Source organism: Coturnix japonica, chromosome 8 (genome assembly GCF_054131305.1).
Source record: "Coturnix japonica strain WE chromosome 8, WE-NBRP24, whole genome shotgun sequence".
Classification (NCBI taxonomy): Eukaryota; Metazoa; Chordata; class Aves; order Galliformes; family Phasianidae; genus Coturnix; species Coturnix japonica.
In genome coordinates, this window is record NC_140670.1 from 21,545,343 (window position 1) to 21,566,038 (window position 20,696).

Below are 20,696 nucleotides of genomic sequence, written 5' to 3' on the forward strand. Positions count from 1 at the left end.
ATCCACTCAATGCCATGATTTTTAGCCCAAGTGGTTACAAGGGAATTTTTAAAATGGGTCCCATTATCTGATTCAATTCTTTCTGGAGTGCCATGCCGCCACAGGATTTGCTTTTCCAACCCTAATATGGTGTTTCGGGCGGTAGCATGGGGTACTGCGTATGTTTCGAGCCACCCAGTGGTTGCCTCCACCATGGTGAGTACATAACGCTTACCATTGCGAGATCGTGGCAAGGTGATATAATCAATCTGCCATGCCTCTCCATATTTATACTTTTGCCATCGCCCTTCCCCCCAAATAGGTTTCATCCTCTTGGCTTGTTTAATTATGGCGCATGTTTCACAATCATGAATAACTTGAGCAATAGCGTCCATAGTTAAGTCCACCCCTCGGTCTCTGGCCCACTTATATGTTGCATCCCTTCCTTGATGACCTGAAGTCTCATGGGCCCACCGAGCTAGGAATAATTCACCCTTGTTCTGCCAGTCCAAGTCTATTTGAGCCACCTCAATTTTGGCAGCTCGATCAACCTGATGGTTATTTTTATGTTCTTCAGTAGCCTTACTTTTAGGCACATGAGCATCTACATGGCGCACCTTTACAACAATGTTCCTTATTCGGGCAGCAATGTCTTTCCACAGTTCAGCAGCCCAAACAGGTTTACCCTTTCGTTGCCAATTATCATTTTCCCACTGTTGCAACCACCCCCATAAGGCATTTGCCACCATCCATGAATCAGTATAAAGATGAAGCATTGGCCACCTCTCCCGTTCAGCCACATCTAAAGCCAGCTGAACAGCCTTTACCTCTGCGAATTGACTTGATTCTCCTTTACCTTCGGTGGCCTCTGCAACTTGTCGTGTGGGGCTCCATACAGCAGCTTTCCATCTGCGATGCTTCCCTACAATACGACATGATCCGTCTGTGAATAGGGCAAATTTCTTTTCGTTTTCTGGTAGCTCATTGTATGGTGGTGCCTCTTTAGCACGTGATACCTCTTCTGTAGGTGGTGTTTCAATTTTTTTACTCTCAGGCCAGTCCATGATCACTTCTAGAATTCCAGGACGGCTGAGTTTTCCCATTCGAGCTCGTTGAGTAATTAATGAAATCCACTTACTCCAAGTGGCATCAGTAGCATGATGGGTGGAGGGAACCTGTCCTTTAAACATCCAGTTTATTACTGGCAAGCGAGGTGCTAGAAGAAGCTGAACCTCTGTCCCAACTACTTCAGAAGCAGCCCGAACCCCCTCATACACGGCTAAGATCTCCTTCTCAGTCGGAGTGTAGCGCTCCTCAGACCCTTTATATGCTCGACTCCAAAATCCTAGGGGTCGGCCTCGGGTCTCTCCTGAGGCTCTTTGCCACAAACTCCAGGTGGGACCTTTCTCTCCAGCAGCAGTGTAGAGGATGTTCTTCACATCCTGTCCCGTCCGTACTGGCCCCAAGGCCACGGCACGGGCTATTTCTTGTTTTATCTGCTCAAAAGCCTGCTGCTGCTCAGGACCCCATGAGAAATTATTCTTCTTCCGTGTTACCTGATAGAGAGGGCTCACTATGTGGCTGTAGTTTGGGACATGCATTCTCCAAAAGCCCACTACTCCCAGAAAAGATTGGGTCTCTGTTTTATTTGTGGGCGGAGACATAGCAGTGATTTTGTCAATCACATCTGCTGGGATGTGACGACGTCCATCTTGCCATTTTATGCCTAAGAACTGGATTTCCTGGGCAGGCCCCTTCACCTTGCTGCGCTTAATGGCAAAACCAGCTTTCAAAAGAATTTGGATTATCTGTTTCCCTTTCTTGGAAACCTCTGCTGCTGTATGGCCCCACACTACAATGTCATCAATATACTGCAAGTGTTCAGGAGCATTACCCTGTTCCAAAACAGCTTGGATCAATCCATGGCAAATTGTTGGGCTGTGCTTCCACCCCTGGGGTAAACGGTTCCAGGTATACTGAATACCTCTCCAGGTAAAAGCAAACTGTGGCCTACATTTTGCAGCCAATGGGATGGAAAAGAAGGCATTAGCAATATCAATGGTGGCATACCACCTAGCTTCTTTTGACTCCAATTCATACTGGAGTTCTAGCATGTCTGGTACAGCAGCACTTAATGGAGGTGTGACTTCATTCAGGCCACGGTAATCTACCGTCAGCCTCCATTCCCCACTGGTTTTACGCACTGGCCATATGGGGCTGTTAAAAGGCGAGTGCGTTTTGCTAATCACTCCCTGATTTTCTAATTGGCGAATTAGCTTTTGAATGGGGAGCAATGAGTCCCTATTGGTGCGGTACTGCCGTCTGTGAACCACTTTGGTGGCAATTGGTACCTCTTGGTCTTTTACCTGGAGCAACCCCACAGCAGAAGGATCATCTGACAGACCAGGTAAAGTTGACAGCTGCTTAACACCATTTGTGTTTACAGCAGCTATCCCAAAGGCCCATCGATACCCCTTGGGATCCTTGAAATATCCCATCCTAAGGTAATCGATTCCCAGTATACATGGAGCCTCTGGACCAGTCACAATAGGGTGCATTCGCCAGTTTTTACCAGTGAGGCTTATTTCGGCCTCCAACATAGTCAATTCTTGGGAACCCCCAGTCACTCCATGGATATAAATTGGTTGTGTCCCTTGGTGACTTGAGGGCATTAGGGTGCATTGTGCACCAGTGTCCACCAAGGCTTTATATTTCTGTGGTTGAGATGTGCCAGGCCACTTAATCCACACAGTCCAGTATACTCTGTTGTCCCTTTCCCCCCCCTGGCTGGGGGCAGGGCCCCTCTATTGTTTACCTCGTTGACTTGCAGCAACTGGAACTCTCCCCCGTTTGGAAGAGTTCACCTTGGTGGTTGTTTTGGATTGTAATTCTTTCACTCGTGCCTGAAGTGCAGAAGTGGATGAGTTATACCACTTCTTTATATCCTCCCCATGATTACTCAAGAAATACAACAAAGCAAAACGTATGGTCTTATCATTGTCGTTTGCTTGAATACGAGGACGTCTCTTTTTTATGGTTGAGATTTTCGATGATACAGGTCGAGAGGAACTCATGTTGTTTAGCTCTCTCAATAGGTGATCGTGGAAATCCTGGTTTCCATCATCTGGTACCACCGTGGATTCATCTACATCAGGCACATTAGCCAATTTGTCAATAATATCACTTTGTGTTTCCTCCACTTTGTCTAACCTTTCCACTATTTTTTTTCCCATTTGGACAATGGCTGAAGTATAAAGCTTAACTTCTGTAGCGCTTATAAATAATTCAAGCTCCTGAAGTCTGCTAATTAGCTCATTTACAAGGGGCTTTCTTTCCCCTTTGCCATATACCAATGCAAGTGCACTGGCATGCTTTTCTGGAGCTGCCTTTGTAAAGTCACGCCACATTTGTCGTGGAACGTGGACTGCTTCAGGATCATGTAATTGGTTTGGATTGTTACGATTGAACTGGGGGCTGTAGAGCATTTCCACCAGAGCCCTTTCTCTCAAAAATTGGATACCTTTCTCCATATCAGTCCATTTCTTTTTCTCAGGCTCCAAGTCCCGTTTAAAGGGGAATCTATCTCTTACCGCTATCAACATCCGCTTCCAGAGGGTGTAGGACTGATTTTGGCATGTGCCTATACCTCTGTCCACACGTGAGTCCCTGGAAATGCTACCCAGTTGGCGAGCTTCACTGCCATCGAGCCACGCACTGTTGGCACCATTGTCCCAGCAGCGAAGTAACCAAGTGACCATATTTTCTTTTGGCTGACGTGTGAAATCCTTTCTCAGATCTCGAATTTCACTCAGTTTAAAAGATCGATCAATAATGGTCGTAATACTTTGCTCACCTTTTGCTCTATCAGGAGTCCCAGGTGTTAATGTTGGCAGCTGTGTTGATGAGGCTGCCCCATCTATAAGTTTGGACTCGAGAAATTCTCGTAAAGAAAATTTAGCTTTTGGCTCCTCGTCTGACTCTGACCCTGACTCTGACGCTTGTGTTATTTCCTCCAGGCGACCTTCCTCCTTCTTCCTCTCTCCTAACTTTCTCTCTCCTAACTTTCTCTGCTCCTCTGACTTCTTCTCCTCCTCTAACATCTTCTTATACTGCTCTAACAACCTCTGCTCCGCCGACTTCCTCTGGTCTTCTGACTCCTCCTGCTCTCCTGAGTCCCCCTGACCTCCTGAGTCCCCCTGCTCTCCTGAGTCCCCCTGCTCTCCTGAGTCCTGCTCTCCTAACTCCCTCCGCTCTTCTAACTCCTTCTGCATTTTCTCTATCTGAGTTGAAACTCGTTTTGTTTTTCGCCCTCTTACAGGGGCAACCAACATTGTATCTGGTGCCCCCGGTGGTTGGTTAAGTTGGAGTACATACGGTTCAGACTTGAGGGTGTCGCATTCCGCCCTGAGGACGTTATAACTAGACTGGAGGGCGTCGTGCTCAGACTGGAGAGCGTCGTAGTCAGACAGGAGCTCGTCGTACACAGACCGGAGGGTGCTGCGACTGGCTTTGAGGGCGTTGTAGTCGGCCTTGAGGTCAGTGTACAACGAGTCAATAGAGTCATGTTTGACCTGGAGATCGACGCACTTACACAGGAGGGCGCTGTGCTCGGACTGGAGAGTGTCGTGCTCGGACCGGAGGGCATCGCGCTCAGTCTGGAGAGTGTCATGCTCGGACCGGAGGGCATCGCGCTCAGTCTGGAGAGTGTTGAGCTTGGTCTGGAGGGCATTGTGCTCGGTCTGAAGAGTGTTATGCTCGGACTGAAGAGTGTTGTGCTCGGTCCGAAGGGCATTGTGCTCAGTCTGAAGAGCGTTATGCTCGGACCGGAGGGCATTATGCTCGGACTGAAGAGTGTTGTGCTCGGTCTGGAGGGCATTGTGCTCAGTCTGAAGAGCGTTATGCTCGGACTGGAGGGCATTATGCACAGACTGAAGAGTGTTGTGCTCGGACTGGAGGGTGTCGCAGTTGGATTGGAAGGCATCATGCTCAGTCTGGAGAGTGTCATGCTCGGACCGGAGGGCATCGCGCTCAGTCTGGAGAGTGTCATGCTCGGACCGGAGGGCGCCGTGCTCGGACTGGAGAGCGTCGTGCTCGGACCGGAGGGCGCCGTGCTCGGACTGGAGAGCGTCGTGCTCGGACCGGAGGGCGCTGTACTCGGACTGGAGAGTGTTGAGTTGGGATTGCAGGGAGCTTTTCTCATCCCAAAGTTTTTCTGCGTCAGCTCTAAGACTCTCTTTCTCGTACCAGATTGAGTCTCGTTGGTACAGGAGATCTTTTCTCTCAGCTTCAAAAACTTTTTCTCTCTCTACCTTCTCATCCCAAAGTTTTGCTGCGTCAGCTCTAAGACTCTCTCTCTCGTACCAGATTGAGTCTCGTTGGTACAGGAGATCTTTTCTCTCAGCTTCAAAAGCTTTTTCTCTCTCTACCTTCTCAGTCCAAAGTTTTTCTGCCTCAGCTCTAAGACTCTCCTTCTCGGCCCTGAGACTCTCTCTCTCAGCTTCTAAAACTTCCCTCTCAGGAATGGTATTGACTAAGGCCCGATAAGCATTAGCTAGGCCCAAAATCATTTGTGCCTCCTGAGATCTGCCTGAGCCACAACATTCCTGCCTCAAATATGCAATCAAACTCTCAGGATTCTTCAAGTGTTCAGGAGTGAAGCTCCATAACACTGAAGATGTCTGTCCTTTGAGAATCTCTTCAAAACCTCTCCACACTCCCTGCCACTCAGTATTCTCTGGTTCTAGGGAAGACTTCCTCCGGATGTTATAAATCCAGATACTGAGTGAGATTATTACAATAATCAACAGTAAGATCAGGGAGATTAAGAGTGTGACCCACTGATCATTCAAAAACTGCATAAAGGATTCATAGAAAGAAAGAGGAGCACGCTTAAAAATCACCATTTCTGTATAATTAGTTGCATTAGTTGCTCCCTCTGGAGCTGTATACAGATACGAAGTGAGCATTGCTAACCATGCTTTCAATCCATTATACAATTGTATAGCTCCATAAGGAAAAGTGGCTAGCTTAAACATGGCCCAATATGTTCGGAGCGTCTCAAAAAAAGAACCAATGGCACACAGTCCCTGGTAAAACAAATTTAGTAGAGAAAACATCTTTTTTCCTCCAATAGAGAGAAAAAAGTAAAAGAAAACAAAGCTCAGCAGTGTTTATAAAATATACCGGAGTATTGGCAGTCCGCCTGGACTTTCAAGGTCAAGCTCGCAGGTGCAGAATCGCAAACACGAGATAGCTCCTTAACAGGGAAAAAAACTCGTAGCTCTGTTAAAAGCTAAAAGAGCAACAGAAGAAAACACAGAAAAACAGCAACTCAATTTGCCCGCATTCTCCACCAAAATCTGTCACGGTTTGAACTAAAAATCCACCTACGTCCGTGACAGGGGGCCGTAGGCCCCGGAGGGGCCCTAGGCCGAAAGGAAAAAAATTAATTAGGAAAAGAAAACAGCGGCAACAATCTAAGGAGGCACACTTATTTACTAAATACTATATCGAAATACAGGATAACACAATATAATACAATATAATTGAAATTGAGCTAACGAATCAAGCAAAATAGGAGAGAGAATGAGTCCCGTAACCGAGAGGCCTACTGTGAATCTAGGCGAACGGCTGAAGGCTCCCACACACTCCCCTGAACGCCAGAACTCGAAAGACGTCAGTCTGTTCTGCGACAGAGTTAATATAGAGTCCAGGTCCCGTGACCTATCGTGTTGTTCCCTGGGAGATGTAGTCTTCTTCTGTAAGTTGCAGATTCAGTAAAATTATTCATGCTTAATATGATGTTATGATGTGGAATACTGATAGCAAAAATTACAAAATTATTAAACCATGACAATCACGTTGGTGATGTGTGAAGCAGAAGGGAGACGGTCGGATTCTCCAGCTCTAAGGCTCACTTGAAGTTCTGGCAGGTAGAAAAAGAAAGTGGACTGAGCAAACAAGTGACTTACCTTGAGCCTGGGCAAATTTGCTTAGGAAGTCAGTGAAGGAAAATAAATTTTGGACACTGAAATAGCTGTCACTTACCTGCCCAGCCCAGAATTTTAGTAAGAAAATACCTAACCAACTCCATGTGTAGAGTGATACATTTATGAAAAGTGAGCTGCTTGCTTTTAGGTGAGCTGGTACTGGATAATGAAAATGCATTTGTATTTAAGTGACTTGCTGAGAATGAAATTGCTTTTAATTTGATTCAAAAAATAGATATTTCCTCCTAGCTTTGATCAACTTGCTGAAGTTCCTCATGTCTAATGAGACTGTGTTGCTGGCCAAACACAACATCTTCACCCTTGCTCTTATGGTGAGTACAGACAAAGCAAATCACCTTCTTTTAAACAACTTAATTTTAATGAATGTTATTCATTCAGTGAATGAATTTGTATTAGAAATTTCTGGCCTGGTGAGGAGATATCAGAACAAGGCAGTCAAGCTGAGGATTATCACTGTGTTTGGTCTTGCCAGATATTTAGAAAGGGGCCTTAAGAAAGGCACATAAGAAAGTGGAGTCTTGTCATTAAAATAAACAAACTCGTGTGAGGAAAGAGTCTAATTTTCCAGATTTGCTAATGTTTTTTTCTTACTGCACATCCCTTTGTATACAAGATACTGGAGACCTATTTTCCTGGCCCTAGATCTGATAGTGTTAAAGCTTCTTCCCTGTTTCTTCTGTACTGTAAGGAAGATAGTAGAGCAGTGAACTGATGTAATGCTGGCTAATGAAACCAACAGCCCTTTCTTTAAAGGTTTTGAAGATAGACTCTATTGTATATTCCTGCAGCAGTGTAGCTTTTGTGGAAGCATTCCTGTTGTAACCTCTTTTCACTTCTTTGTATAGGTTGTGAACCTGTTCAACATGTTCATCACCTACGGAGACACCTTCCTCCCCACTCCCAGCAGCTACGATGAGCTGTATTATGAAATCATTCGGATGCATCAGAATTTTGACAACCTTTATTCTATGGGTGAGCACCTCCTGGATGGTCAGGAATATTACTGAGTCAAAATGAGAGTGACTGAAGGGGTTGTTTTTCTGCTGTTTTCTGTCCACCTGCTGCTGATGCCTCTTTCCTTGAATGGATATAATTTATGTATTGGTGTGTTGGGTAAAATAAGAATTGAGAGGATAAACTTGTTGTGTTGTTTTTTCTGTGACTAAGTATATTTATCCCTCTAACAATAGAAGTAGCTCCATTACCTTTCTAGCATCTACTTACTGTGATTCAAAAGAACCAATTGAACCAACAAATTTATATATGGTATTAGGTGTTTCATGCATTTTTGTGTAGTTTGGTCAATTTATAAGTATGCATCTGTCACATCCGGCAGCTTCAAGTCAGAAGGTCAGTACATGCTGCAGAACCAGCCAGTATAGTCAAGTACTCCATGCAAGCAAGTATTTGGAAAAGAATTTGAGGAACTTATAACAGGATGCTTGCTGTGCTGGGCAAATCACATCTACTGCGGTCACTGCCAACGCAAACAAAAGAATACAGCCCTCACAGACCTGCTTGTAATGACAAGTAAATCACTGGACTGAGGAATGTGCCTGCTGGCTAAACAGGGTGAGGCTGCCATCCTTCAGAAGGAGAGAGACATGCTGGAATGCCACCAAGTGAAACCCAGCAGGGAAAAGAAGAACAAAGGAGAGCAAGGAATGCGTGGAGACAAAACCAGACAGTGTGTATACACAGGAGCCTGTAGCCAGGGGTGGCTGCAGCAAGGCTGATGCAGTGCCTGCATGCTTGAAGCTGTGAAGAAAAAGATAAAGCTGTGTTCTTTGCTTAATTTGTTCTAGAAGGACCTTTCTTCCATGCTCTGCTCCCTTCTCTCTGTGATCACCCATCTAGCAACGGGAGTTATTATAAAGCATATAAGGGAAGTTTAAAGGGTAGTGGGACAGAGGTAGTTAGCCACAGCACTCTTCTGGCTTGGACAGTTGTCCATACCACAATAAAAGGGCCACGTACTCCCTGCAATTTCAAGCAAAATGAACTGCCTTTTTGTATTAACTTCCTACAGTTTTCATCCCTTATAGAAGGGTTCAGTTGGCCATTTTTGTTCTCTGAGCACAAAAGATCTTTTGTTAACTTCTTTCCTGCTCACAAAATTGCAGCTAGTAAGATGAGGTGATTTTACCAGCCAGTTTCAAACCAGTCCCCTGTGGAAGCTGAAGGAAAGTGAATTGGAAGAATAATGCACTCAAATACTATTGGGCTGCACAGGAGCATCTGACCTGGTTGGGCATTTCACACATCGTGTGACTATTTTCTACCTTAATACATAGCACAAACTCCTTTGACTTAACATCCTGGATGTATGCAGAGTTATTGTTCAAGCATTACTTTAGGTGTTCAAGTGCAGCACCTTCTGTTTGACAAAATGATATTATTCAGAGCTGACATCCTGATATGTAAGTGCTTGAAATTTTGTACAGTGGGAGTGGAGGTAAAACCTAGGGTTGTGTGTGTGTGTGTGTATATATATGTGTGTGTGTGTATATATATATGCATATGCTTTTATTTATATGTACATATACGTAATTTATTTTTCTTTTTATGAATCTGGACTTTATCCAGATAAGCAAAGACTGAAAGCTTTTCTTATGCAATAATAAGCATGAGTGTGCAACTACTGTGCTTTCAGATTCGCTTGTGCACCTGTGTTTCTCTATGATCCTATATATTTGAACAAAGAGCTATTCCTTCACTTGTAACCCATATAGAAATAGAAATTCATAGTAAATTCATTTCTATTCAGGCCAACAGGAAAATGATCCACACTTGGTACCATTTTATTGTTTCGTTGCTTAACAAAAGATGTGCAGGTAACTGCCACCATAGAAACACTACAGACTCTGACCTAAGTAAATATTTTGGGTGCTCTGGCAGCAAAAAAAAAAAAAAAGGATTCCCTTGAAGTTCTTCGTGCTGCAGAATGTTTTCAGATCTGCTCCCAAGTCTGTCAGAGACCATCTGTGCAACAGAGCAACACATTCATTCCTACAGGGAGAGTTTTTCCCTAGACCACTGTGCAATTTCTCTATGATTCAAGATAAACAGGGGAGTAAAGAACTCATTGCTCTTAGGTTAGGTTTAATTTAAAGGGTGTAGCTCAGGTGGAACCTTGCATAAGTAGGAGCTGGGGGAAAATAGCAATATGTGGAATAAAAGGTATCCCAGGTTTGGGATGCTGTCCTATTTCTGAGTTGAGAGCAACTTTAATGTGTGGTGATGAAATAAGTCAGGAAGATGGAGTCTGTCCCCTCTGCTTCCTACCTCCCAGGTGCCATGCTGTTCTGTACACCTCTTGTGTCCCTTAATTTTCTTAGATAGGCTTTAAAGGAAACTTCTGCAGATGGTCACAAGGATGACCTTAGTTCTGATGTGATTTGTAGGTTGCCATCTCACCAAAGCAGATTTTAGGTGTTTCAGATTACAAAATGGCCAGTTCTGTGCCAGCGTTATTAACTGTTCTTTTCTTTTCAGTTCTCAGGATTTCTACCAATGCTGGCCAATGGAAAGAGCCTGCAAGCAAGGTGACCCATGCGTTAGTCAACATTAGGTAAGGAGTAGAAGTTAATAACCATTTTAGAGATTTTTGTCCTGTGTGACTACATTCTTATAATGACATTTGTTGTATCGAACCTGGTTTTGAATTTGTTTGCTTTGTTGGGCAAAACTGCTGCTCTGAGCAGGGCCCACTGGGATAAAAGAGGGTCACCAGACTTTGATTGCCTTTTTCCTAATGATTCTCTTCTGTAGACTGAATGCTTTCAGAGCGTACCACAAGCTGTAATGAATTAATCCTTACAGCATCCTTGGGAGAAGTTATGCAGTGGGGAACAATGCTGAGCTGTGAGGACAGCTGTGGTCCTAATGGATTTCTGTTGCGTGATTCTATTGCAATTCTATGAAGGCATGAAGAGGGAACTACAAGGCAACTGTAATGAGCGGATTCAAAGCCTCTCTTAAAATTGCGGGATTTTTCTTTGTGTTTGAAACTGACCGTTCAGAGACATTTTACTATTTGCTTAAAACTCTCCTACTCTTTCAAAGGCTGAAGTTGTGCTCTGCTTGTAAGGCTAGGGAATATCTGGGGTGTTCTTGTGCTCTGTTCCTCTGTAGCAGCATTAATTTTGTGTCTTTTGAAGCCACTTGTGCTGACAAAGCTGGAGCATGGGGTGCTGGGACAAGTGGTTCATAGATATGATTGACTGGAAAATGGAGAGAGAATGAGAGAAGAAACTTTTTGTGTCTGGCTTCTAAACAAACCAGAAAAGAAATCAGTATTTTTACCAAAAAGCATCTGCCCATCATGGCCTTCTCATTTCCTAGATGCTCTTTCAACGAGGCATGGTGCCTTTCTATGTAACACCAGGTAGCTTAGTACTGCTATGTTGCTAATGCTTGTCATTTTCCTCACTCCAAGAGGGGTTGTGTAGTGCAGGCTCTCTGTGGGCATCTTTCAAGTCAGTCAGTGTCTATATACCACCTTAAAATTTCCCCTAGTAAGTCTGTAAGCTTAATAACGTCACGTATATTTCCAGATGATTTATTTTTTTCCTGTCTTTATTTTTTTGTAAGCAGACACAAATGAGCGCTTGTGGGCAGATAATGCACCCTGAATGAAGCTGCAGAACAGATAGCTGTTGGCAAAGTAATGTCATTTAATGTGACACAGTATCTGCCATGGGAATTCTCTGTGTACAGAGGGAGAGAAGTCTAAACTGGGAAGAGATTTAAAAAATGATAAAAACAACAAAAACAGCCCAGCAAGCATGGAAGGTTTGCACTCACCTCTGCTTTGTGCAGCTATGATTTTGATTGCTCATTTACTGTCAGCTTCACAGCTGGTTTTGTAAGGATCGTCATGTAACCAAGAAGGGTTGCAGCCTGAAAACTGGCTTTGTGACAACCCTCCCTGGCCACCCTGCCTCAGACATGCGCAGTGCACGGTGCTGCCTGGAGCCAGCGGAGCCTCCAACATCTTTCTCTTGTAGACTCCCTCGCTACTTGTGGATGTTAAAATTTCATCAGGTCGTTCACTTGCCTTTGACGTTTTCTTAAGTGACTAATTTTGTCAGAGAGATTAAGCAAGGACTTCATTAGAGATAACTCGAGGCCTGGAGAGGAATTAGGCTTAAGAGAAGTTAGCCTGTTCAACTTATCCCCTTTCCTACCTTTCTACCCCCTAAGAAAAAAAAAAATCTGCTTGTTTTTTTCACTTCTCATGTTAAATAATTAAAAATATGAAGGGCTCTTTAACTGAGTGTAGTTCAGAGCAGCTAGTTCCTGGAAGATTAAGAAATTCAAAGGTGCTCTACTTGTGTTTGTGGAGGGGGAAGAAGGAAAATATGTGTGAAGTCAGGGGCTTGTGATGATGCAGTATTTCTTTTTTGCCTGAAGTCTGAATTCAGGTGTTTGAAAGCTGCAGATCATGTGGCAGAAAAAGAGAAGACAATTCCTCCCAGGAATGCCTGAAGCCTTCCAAGGTCTGAAGCTTTCTGCACCCTGTTGGGAAAAGCATTTTGTCCTGCTCTGTTGGCTGCAGCAGTGTCCTCAGGCAGACTTTGTGCCCAGGCTGTGTGCTTCTGCTGCAGCTGGGCCAGGAGCACACACTGGAGCCCTGCTCACACACACACACACATTTAGGGCTCTGTGTTGCACACTACGATGCTGCAAGCCAAATCAGCCAAGAGAAACAGGGAGTGAGAATGCTTGAGAAGAATAAACTGTATGAGGCTGTCAGACTGTTGGATTTATTGGAGAAACAGAGTATGTTAATGCATGGCAATATTAGCACAGGTTTACTTGTGCATTGTTAAGGATGTGGAGGTTTGAACTCGATGTAGCTTCTCGCTGAATGGCCAGTTGGCTATGCCCCTTTGGTTTCCCCTTAGGGTGAGATTATCATACTGTTTCTTACTTGATGCCTTTACCACAAAGACACTGACTTTAGAGAAGTCCTCCTCATGTTGGATTTCTTTTCCTCACCACATTCTGTTGCTCTGGAAAGTTTTTATAAGCAATGATTACCCATTGTTTGCTGCACTAGTGCAGTGCAAAGTCATGCTTTGGTCCATTTACCTGATTTTTCTAGTTCTTACACCAGTGAAAAGAACAACCATGAATGTTCAGTTTTTTGAGTATTGAGAGGTGGCAGGTGATATTCCTATGTGATCTCCATACGTCTTTCTAGATGTGCTTCATGATTTCTGTGCAACTTAAAGAAAATGGAAATGTGCAGAAGACAGAATGATAATCTCCTTTGGCTGGAATCTTGCATACCACACTGAAATTAGTGATCTGTATTGCTGTCCTATACGTAATAGTGCTTAAACTTCTATCTGTTTCTACTTTACATAAATAATTGAGATATGATGGACTGCAAGATATGGCTGCAGCACAGAGGGGGCTGAAATGAGAAGCTCTGGAAATTAGGGCTCTGAAAACTCACCTTCTCACCTCTGAGGAAGTAAGCAACTTTTGATATGAGCAATTTTTTTGAAGCTAATGAGCCTCTTTAAGATAACATTGTGCAGGTTTGCATTTAATGAGAATGTTATTAATGCGGAGTTCAAAGGGGCACCTTCTGACTGCTTACTCAGTGAGGAAGGTGGCAGCTGAAGCCTCGTGTACTTTTAATAGACTTCCTCCTGATCCATAATTTTTGTCAAAGTGAATAAATAGATTAACTCAGTGGTTAATAGACTGAATTCCCCATTGTTTGAAATTTGGTCCTGTCATCATTTTTAAAGCAGTTTTATTTTTCTCACTCAAAACACTTCTAACAACCAGAGAGTACTTTTATAGTATGGAGCAGGTAATAGATTTCTTTTTTTCCCGAGCATGTTTTTTGTGCTGTTGTAGCATCCCCTGCAATCCTCGCTTGGCTGCTTTCATTCACTTTCCCATCTTACAGCTACTTCTGTTCCACACGAGCCGCCCGGTGTGATGTTTCCTTTGCACAGAAGGGGCTCTTTTCCTGTGGCTGCTTTTAGGGTCATAAAGGATAGGCTGGGGATTTGGAGGAGCACTTAAACATTGCTTGGATGTATATGAAATGGTTATGCTTGCTGCAGAAGAACTCTGAAAGAGCATTTACAATTATACTCAGGTGAAAGAAGGCCAAATTGGGCTGAGCTCATTTGTTGTAGGTTACCTGAATCCCTGCTGTAACGCTGTATCTCATGTTAAGTTACCTGCACTCCATAGATCTGTGCTTGCTGAAAACCTGATAGAGGAGGTGGCTCCACTCAGAGATCTGTTAGAGACCGAGCAGCTGCAGGCAGTCTGTATTATACCTTCAGCATTGTCCTGCTTAACAGCAAGGAATTTATAAGGAGAGAGAGAGAGCTAAGCACTGCTAACCTGGCCATGTTGCAGTGGGTGGCTGTAGCATTTATGAGGTTGTATGAATGATGACCTGCTGACAGAAGTGTGCTTCTGCATAGAGTGGAGGCCTATGGATTACAGTCTGCTGAGAGTTTGTTTTAAAATACATTTCCTTCTCCCCTTTCTATTGTCATTCTTTCTCTCTGAGATACAGCACCAGCCTTGGTTAAGGTGCTCAGCTCTTCCCTTCAGCAGTGTTTGCCGGTGGTACTGTGCTGCTGCCTGAGCACCTAGAAGGCAGATGGCAGAACTGATGGGCTCGGACCCTTTGGTGCTGACAGCAGGGGGTGCTCTGGCCTCCAGGTTAGCTCGGCCTCATCTGAAGGTTTTCTTCAACGCGACTGTGAGAGCTGCCACTGGTGGAATAACAGCTCCATTAAATTGTTCACTGAGGTGTGCTTAATGGTAATGACCTCTGACATGCTGTCGCTGCTAATCAGTCGGGCTGAACTCAGATCAAGGGCTGGTACAAGACAGTTAACAAATGAGAAAAGTGAGAAAAACAGGCAATGAAAGCCAAAGAGGAACTCATAAATGTGTTTTATTGGTACTTTAAATCCTAATATAATTTTGCTGAGGTTAAGGATCAAATTGTTACTAAAAATTCCATAAGAGAGATTTCAAGATACTTGCACTTAATTGAAGAATTAATTCTTCACATTCTTCAAGTGGTGGCCTGAAGAAATGATCTAAAATAAGGATTCTGGATTGATTTTAAGGATGATGATTATTTATTTTTATCAAGTGATCTGTAATAAGTCCTAATTGAAGGAGCTATGTTATCTGACAATTCTTATTGTGTCCCATGTTTGCTGTTGCACGCTTCTTTTGCTGCACTGGGATGCTGGCACAGCAGAGCGGTTCCTGGGATGGCACTGTGGCTGTGGAGGAGTGTTGGTTGCTCAGAGTTCAGCTGCTTGTTTTTCACCTGACCTTGAAGTCTCTGGAAAGGGAATTTTAATCTGGGAGCAATAGATTTTGATGTGGACAGGTTATGGCATTAGCTGGCACCTTGACAAAGAACAGGAATTGTCTCAAAGGCAAAGACCTCATTGCAAGACCAGTGTGACCAGCATGGCAGTAATGGGAGAACAAAAAGAAGCGTTGCTATCCCAGGGTGCATTGTTTCATCTTTGCTTAGCACTCTACCCATGCTGCCAGTATTTTCATTCACTTTAAGGGTTTTTCTCCAATTGTGTAACTGGAATGTTTCACTGGTTTCACAATATCTGATTTCTTGTCAAGGCAGTGGGGTTAGCTTTCAGCCACCGCTCTTTGTTTACTCGCTGATTCATCTCGGTGTGCTTTGCTTACAGAGCTCTAGCCAATTTCATTCTGCTATAATTTTCCTTCATTCTTTCTCATTCATGCGGTGGCTTAATTAAATGTTGTCTTTGCCACTGGCCCAAATCCAGAGAGCGAATCTGTTCATGGAGTGACATTGTATGGACCGATTCCACAGCATGGCAGCGTGGTTCTGTGAGTCAGGTGCATCCCAGGTCACCTTCCCCCTTTTTGCCATTAACTCCCATAGCAGTTTGAGAGATGACTCTTAGTGTCAAGCCTGTCTTCTCTTTTGGCTTAACACACCTTGTTCTGTGGTGGATTTTGGGGAGGATTAACTTTTCTCTTTGTGGTACCTGAAGGTTTCTAGAGCTGTTGCACATTTGAGCAGAGCTGTTTGTGTTGCCTTTACCTGAGATGCCACAGCTTGCTTGCTTCCCTGGCTTTCTCAGCCTTATGTGTGGTGGCTGCTTTCATCACCATTCAGGTATAGTCAGTAGGTTACCCTTCTAAGAGGGAACGTGCAATGCAACTGCCCTGTGAACAGGGGAAGTTTGTCTGCAGATTCTCTTTGCTGGATTCATGTGTGCAGAGTGGAAGCTTGTGAGATGGAGTCAGTGAAGCTACTAGCAGATTTTTCTTGATGGCTTAGTATTAAGAATATTCAGCTTTGGAAATATACTTGGCACACAAGTTTCAGCTTTTGTGCTAGTGAATTCAGGGTCTGGAGCTTTAGTGAGAGTGGTCATGAGAGGGAAGAATTGAAAGGCACTTACCAGTGCAATTGTGATGTCCTGTTTAAGGTGAGTTAATTTGCACTGTGTGGTGTGAAGCAGTGTGGCACCACACAAGAATTTCTGTCTTCTTTTATTTACCAAATGCGCTTCTCTGAAGAAACATAATAACACTGGGAAGCATATGTTAGCTCTGGCAGTGCTGCTGATTTATCTCAGAGGTGGACATAATATTGGTCAGAAGTTATTTCTCGCCTCATTTGTTTGCAGATACCTTGGTCTCGAATTCCCTTGCTGAGCACAGGCACGTTTTGTGTGAGCTCAATAATACATTAAAGTGTATGCGGTGAAGCCAGGATGCATTTTTGTAAGCATCTAATGCTTTTTTTTTTTTCCTTCCCTTGCAGTACAAAATCTGAAAAGATCTGCAGGTTTCTCTCTTTAAATGGTTGTATTGTTTCATTCTGCTTATAAAAACAGCCTTTATTATTTCTCTGGTATTGTAGCTGGCCTGAATTCAAGTCCTAACTGACAGATTTCAGCCTGACATCTTTGTTGGTAGATGTTTTGCAGCCAAGAAGCAAGAAAAGAAAAGGTTTAGTGACTACCTTCTCTTGCCCCCCCCCCCAAATTGGCCCTACTGGAACATGACTGAAGTGTGGTTTGAGACAACTACTTGTGCTCTGTCAGAACTTCACCCATGCTGTTCTTATTCTTTAGTAAATATAAGGTACGCTGATCTCCGCTGGTCTCAAGTCTAGCTTTCTAGATTTGCTTTAGTGGAAAGAGAACATTAAGCAGCTTTCTTCATAACCCAAACAATGTAAAATCGTTGTGAGCTTAAATAACACCTCTACCCCTTGAAAAGCTGATGTAGAATAATGCTGCTTTGCTCTCTCTGTTTAAAAGAAATCTGTTGCTCACAGCGGCAGCCAGAATTATTATTCCCTCTGCAAGTCTGGGCTGTGGGATGTGTATTTAGAAGAAAAGCTTTTAAAAAATCCAGTAATGTGTATTTCTTGTTATCTTCTACTAGTGGGGGGCCTCAAATTTGTTGTTTCTTTTTCTAGAAGTGTAAATATCCTATTGTCTTAATTCTTCCTTTAGGACTAAATTGACAAAGTACCTGCTCATGGAGTACACCTGTTCGTTAGGGAAAGGCTGTACCTACCTCAAGCTGAAAGCAAGGATAATACGTTGTTAGCATGACTGCAGAGCTGCAGTCTGTTTGAGGACTGCACCAGAATCTGGAGCTCCGTTCCCAGGGAGCCATGAGAGGAGGGAACCTTAGTTAGAAGTCTTTGTTCATTAAAAGAAACATGCATCCTAACATTCAAAGTTAAAATGCTTGTTAAGGAGCTCTTCCTACTGAAAGGCAGAGAACATTCTCACCAGCACCGGAGCTTTGCAGCCATCAGTAAATACCAGCTGGTATTGCAAGGGCTACACATATAGCAAGGTATGTCCAGCCAGAGACCGTAAGAAACACCCCGGGTTCAGGTGGTCTGAATTCTGCTGGCTCAGGAGCCAGGATATTTGGGAGAGAGTCCCTGTCTGGGAGTGGCAGGTATTGCTAGTTTTTATTACTTTATTCATAACTCTTGTAGCTGTAAATATAATTCAGAAAGTGATAGGGAAGCTACCTGGGAAGGTTTGGCTGTCACAGTGCCCATGTGCCTGACAGTTCCCCAGCTGTCAAAGCCAATTGGATTAAGAAAATGATGATCCAATGAAAATCAATTGTGATGGACATCAGATTCTTGATATCTCAGATTAATGAGGCTTTAATTGGAGGATGTTGCTCTGGGGGCAAAAGCTGCCATGGTGTGCTTTGTCAGACTGTTCTGTGATCTGTGGAAAGCTGGTGTATACTGACCACATGGCTGAACATGGGAGTTCACCTGCCTTTCATTGCTGCTAGCAATTATTACAAACTGTGTTTTGCTAATAGGAGTTTCAGTTGAAGTACTGAGCTTGAGACTTGGCAGTATATCCTAAGCAGAAGGTTGCTGATGTGTTGTAAGGGACCTTGCCACATTGGATTTCAGTTTGATAAAGTATAAAACCAATTTGTTTTGTACGTGCGTGAGGATGGTCAAATATGGAGTGACCTGGAAAGCTCTCTGGCGGTCCTTTTGTCTGACTTTGCTTGAAGACTTTGAAAGCCCAAAAGCTTTGTCATCTTGCTGCTGTAGTGATTAATTAGGTCATCATTTTGTGTTAATTACAGTGACATTTTTCTTCTCATCTTATGGATTATAGAGCGGAAAGCAATGAAACTTTTTGAGCCCAAGTGAGAGTTGGTTTCAAACTTCAGAACACTGGATTTCAGCAGTGTCTTTGGGCACTGTGAAAACAGCGCATCTATAGAAGGTATAGTTGGGATGTGCTCTGAGGGCAGGATAAATGCCTCTTGTTCTAAGGAAACTCGTGATGTTGCCAAAACTTTGGATGAGAAACTTTAAGCCGTATCCCTTTTCCAAAAGGTTGTGTTGTGATAATTAATGTAAAACTCTTGCTGCAGACAGAGGAGGTGTGAATATGATACAGCCTCCACAGTGCCCTTCATGGGGCTGTCTTGAGCAGGGTAGTGTAAGTACTCAAAGCCTAATTGCTTTTACTTTTTAAAAGAAAATATTTAATGCTTTCCTTAGAATTCTGCAGTGCTGCTTGCTTTGGAATCTGGAGCTCCAAGATCTTAAGTTGGAAGGTAAAATAACTCAGAGCCTGGAGATGCTTCCTGGTCCTGGAGATGCTTCCCAAACTCTTCACAAAATATGTGATCTGTAAGTGGATCAGGTTGAGCAGTCATCATCATTTTGAGAGTTTTTCATATCTTGTGTGGACGAAGCTATGAGCAGCCTGGTGTGTCAGACCAAATAACCTCCAAAAGTCCCTTCCATCCAACCTTTTCTGTGGTTCTGCAGAGAGCAGCCTCTTTCCTGCCTGGACAGATGTGAGAGAAGGAAGGCAGCTAGATTTGTTTGGCTTCTCAGTGCTATGTATTTACCGTGGATCCAGCAGTTAAAGGTGCTGAATAGAGCAGCTCTTTAAATCAAGAGGAGCTTGTGGTGCTCAGCATCTGCTTTCTATCTCTGTAAGGGGTAAAAGCCAGAGGACTCGCAGTGTGTGCAGCTGCAGATGCCCAGTGTTGTCTGCTGGCTGTGAGCTTGTCAGCCAACCGGGTCCTGCTGGTGAGGTCTGACTATGCAACTCAGTCATTTGTGAGAGGAAACTGTTGCAGTATGATTAATGCTGTGGTTGATGATGAGGACAGAAAGCACTTCTTTGAATAATGCCTATAATGGCATATTCCCCTGTGTGTGTGCTTAAAGGAAGAGTCTATGGTTATATGCAATTGAGGGCATTTAAGAGGCAGTTAATGACAAGTGAAAATGATAGCTAGGGTAGATTAATTGTTAAATGAATTGTGCCTGTGCTTGCTGTCATCTTAATGTGGTATCAGTCCAATTATAAGTATTATAAGTATGATGTTATGTAGCAGGAAGGCATCAGGAAACAATTCTATGTGTTTGTCTTCAGGCCAGAAGAGTTGAAAGGTTTAGCCATAAAGAGATTTTTGTTTTTTCAAGTGTAGCCATCTCTTGCTGTGTCTTTTTTTTTTTTTATCACCTAGAGTAATCAAACCTGTATTATGAATAATTTTCCATTAATAAATCCTTCCCCAGACCTTCCTGACGATACAGTAAGCGATCTTTACTCAATAATCAGTTTAATACAGGTTTTGTTTTATTTGCTTTCTGATTGAGTCTATATCACTTAAATTTGGTCTGAAACACAGCTCATGGCTTTCTTTTTTTATATTCTTCTCCCCTGTGCTTTATCTCCACTACTTTTTATTTAGCTTCAATTTGGCATGGAGCTGCTTTACATTCATGCCTGCAACCTGAGCTGGGCATGACGGAAATTAGCAGGATGGAAGAGGACTGGAGGCAGCCAGGCATAGGTCTCATCTCGTCATTAGTCTGCTGCTGGCAGCACAACTCCACAGACAGAGGAGATCCGTCTTCTGAATGGACTCAGGGTGGCAGTGGGGCAGAAGCTGTGTATCTCTAGCGGTCTTTTTCATGCACAGTCTTTAGTCATGGCTGAGCTGAGTGAATGCTGTGAGGTTTCCAGATCATGTGAAATGTTGCCGTGTATCTTCTGGTAGAGTCTAGCAGTCACTGTAAGCTTGCTTACCTTCAGTATCCAACCTGCTCACTTGAGAACTGTAAGACTCCTACACAGGGAGATGGGGGAACGAGCACAGGAGATCTTTCCC

At 43.6% G+C, this 20,696-nt stretch overlaps 1 protein-coding gene across 4 annotated transcripts in view; it reads left to right on the forward strand.

Annotated features, from left to right (window-relative positions):
• ARMH3 (armadillo like helical domain containing 3) overlaps window positions 1-20,696 on the forward strand; it is a 110,202-nt gene that overhangs the window by 45,708 nt on the left and 43,798 nt on the right. For all 4 annotated transcript variants that reach the window (XR_004307748.2, XM_015866959.3, XM_015866958.2 and 1 more), the window contains 3 exons: window positions 7,218-7,300; window positions 7,835-7,961; window positions 10,485-10,560. Coding sequence is in view for 3 of the 4 variants with exons in the window: in XM_015866959.3 (XP_015722445.1) it covers window positions 7,218-7,300; window positions 7,835-7,961; window positions 10,485-10,560 (286 nt within the window). In the remaining variant the exon portion in view is untranslated. The remainder of the gene's footprint in view (window positions 1-7,217; window positions 7,301-7,834; window positions 7,962-10,484; window positions 10,561-20,696) is intronic.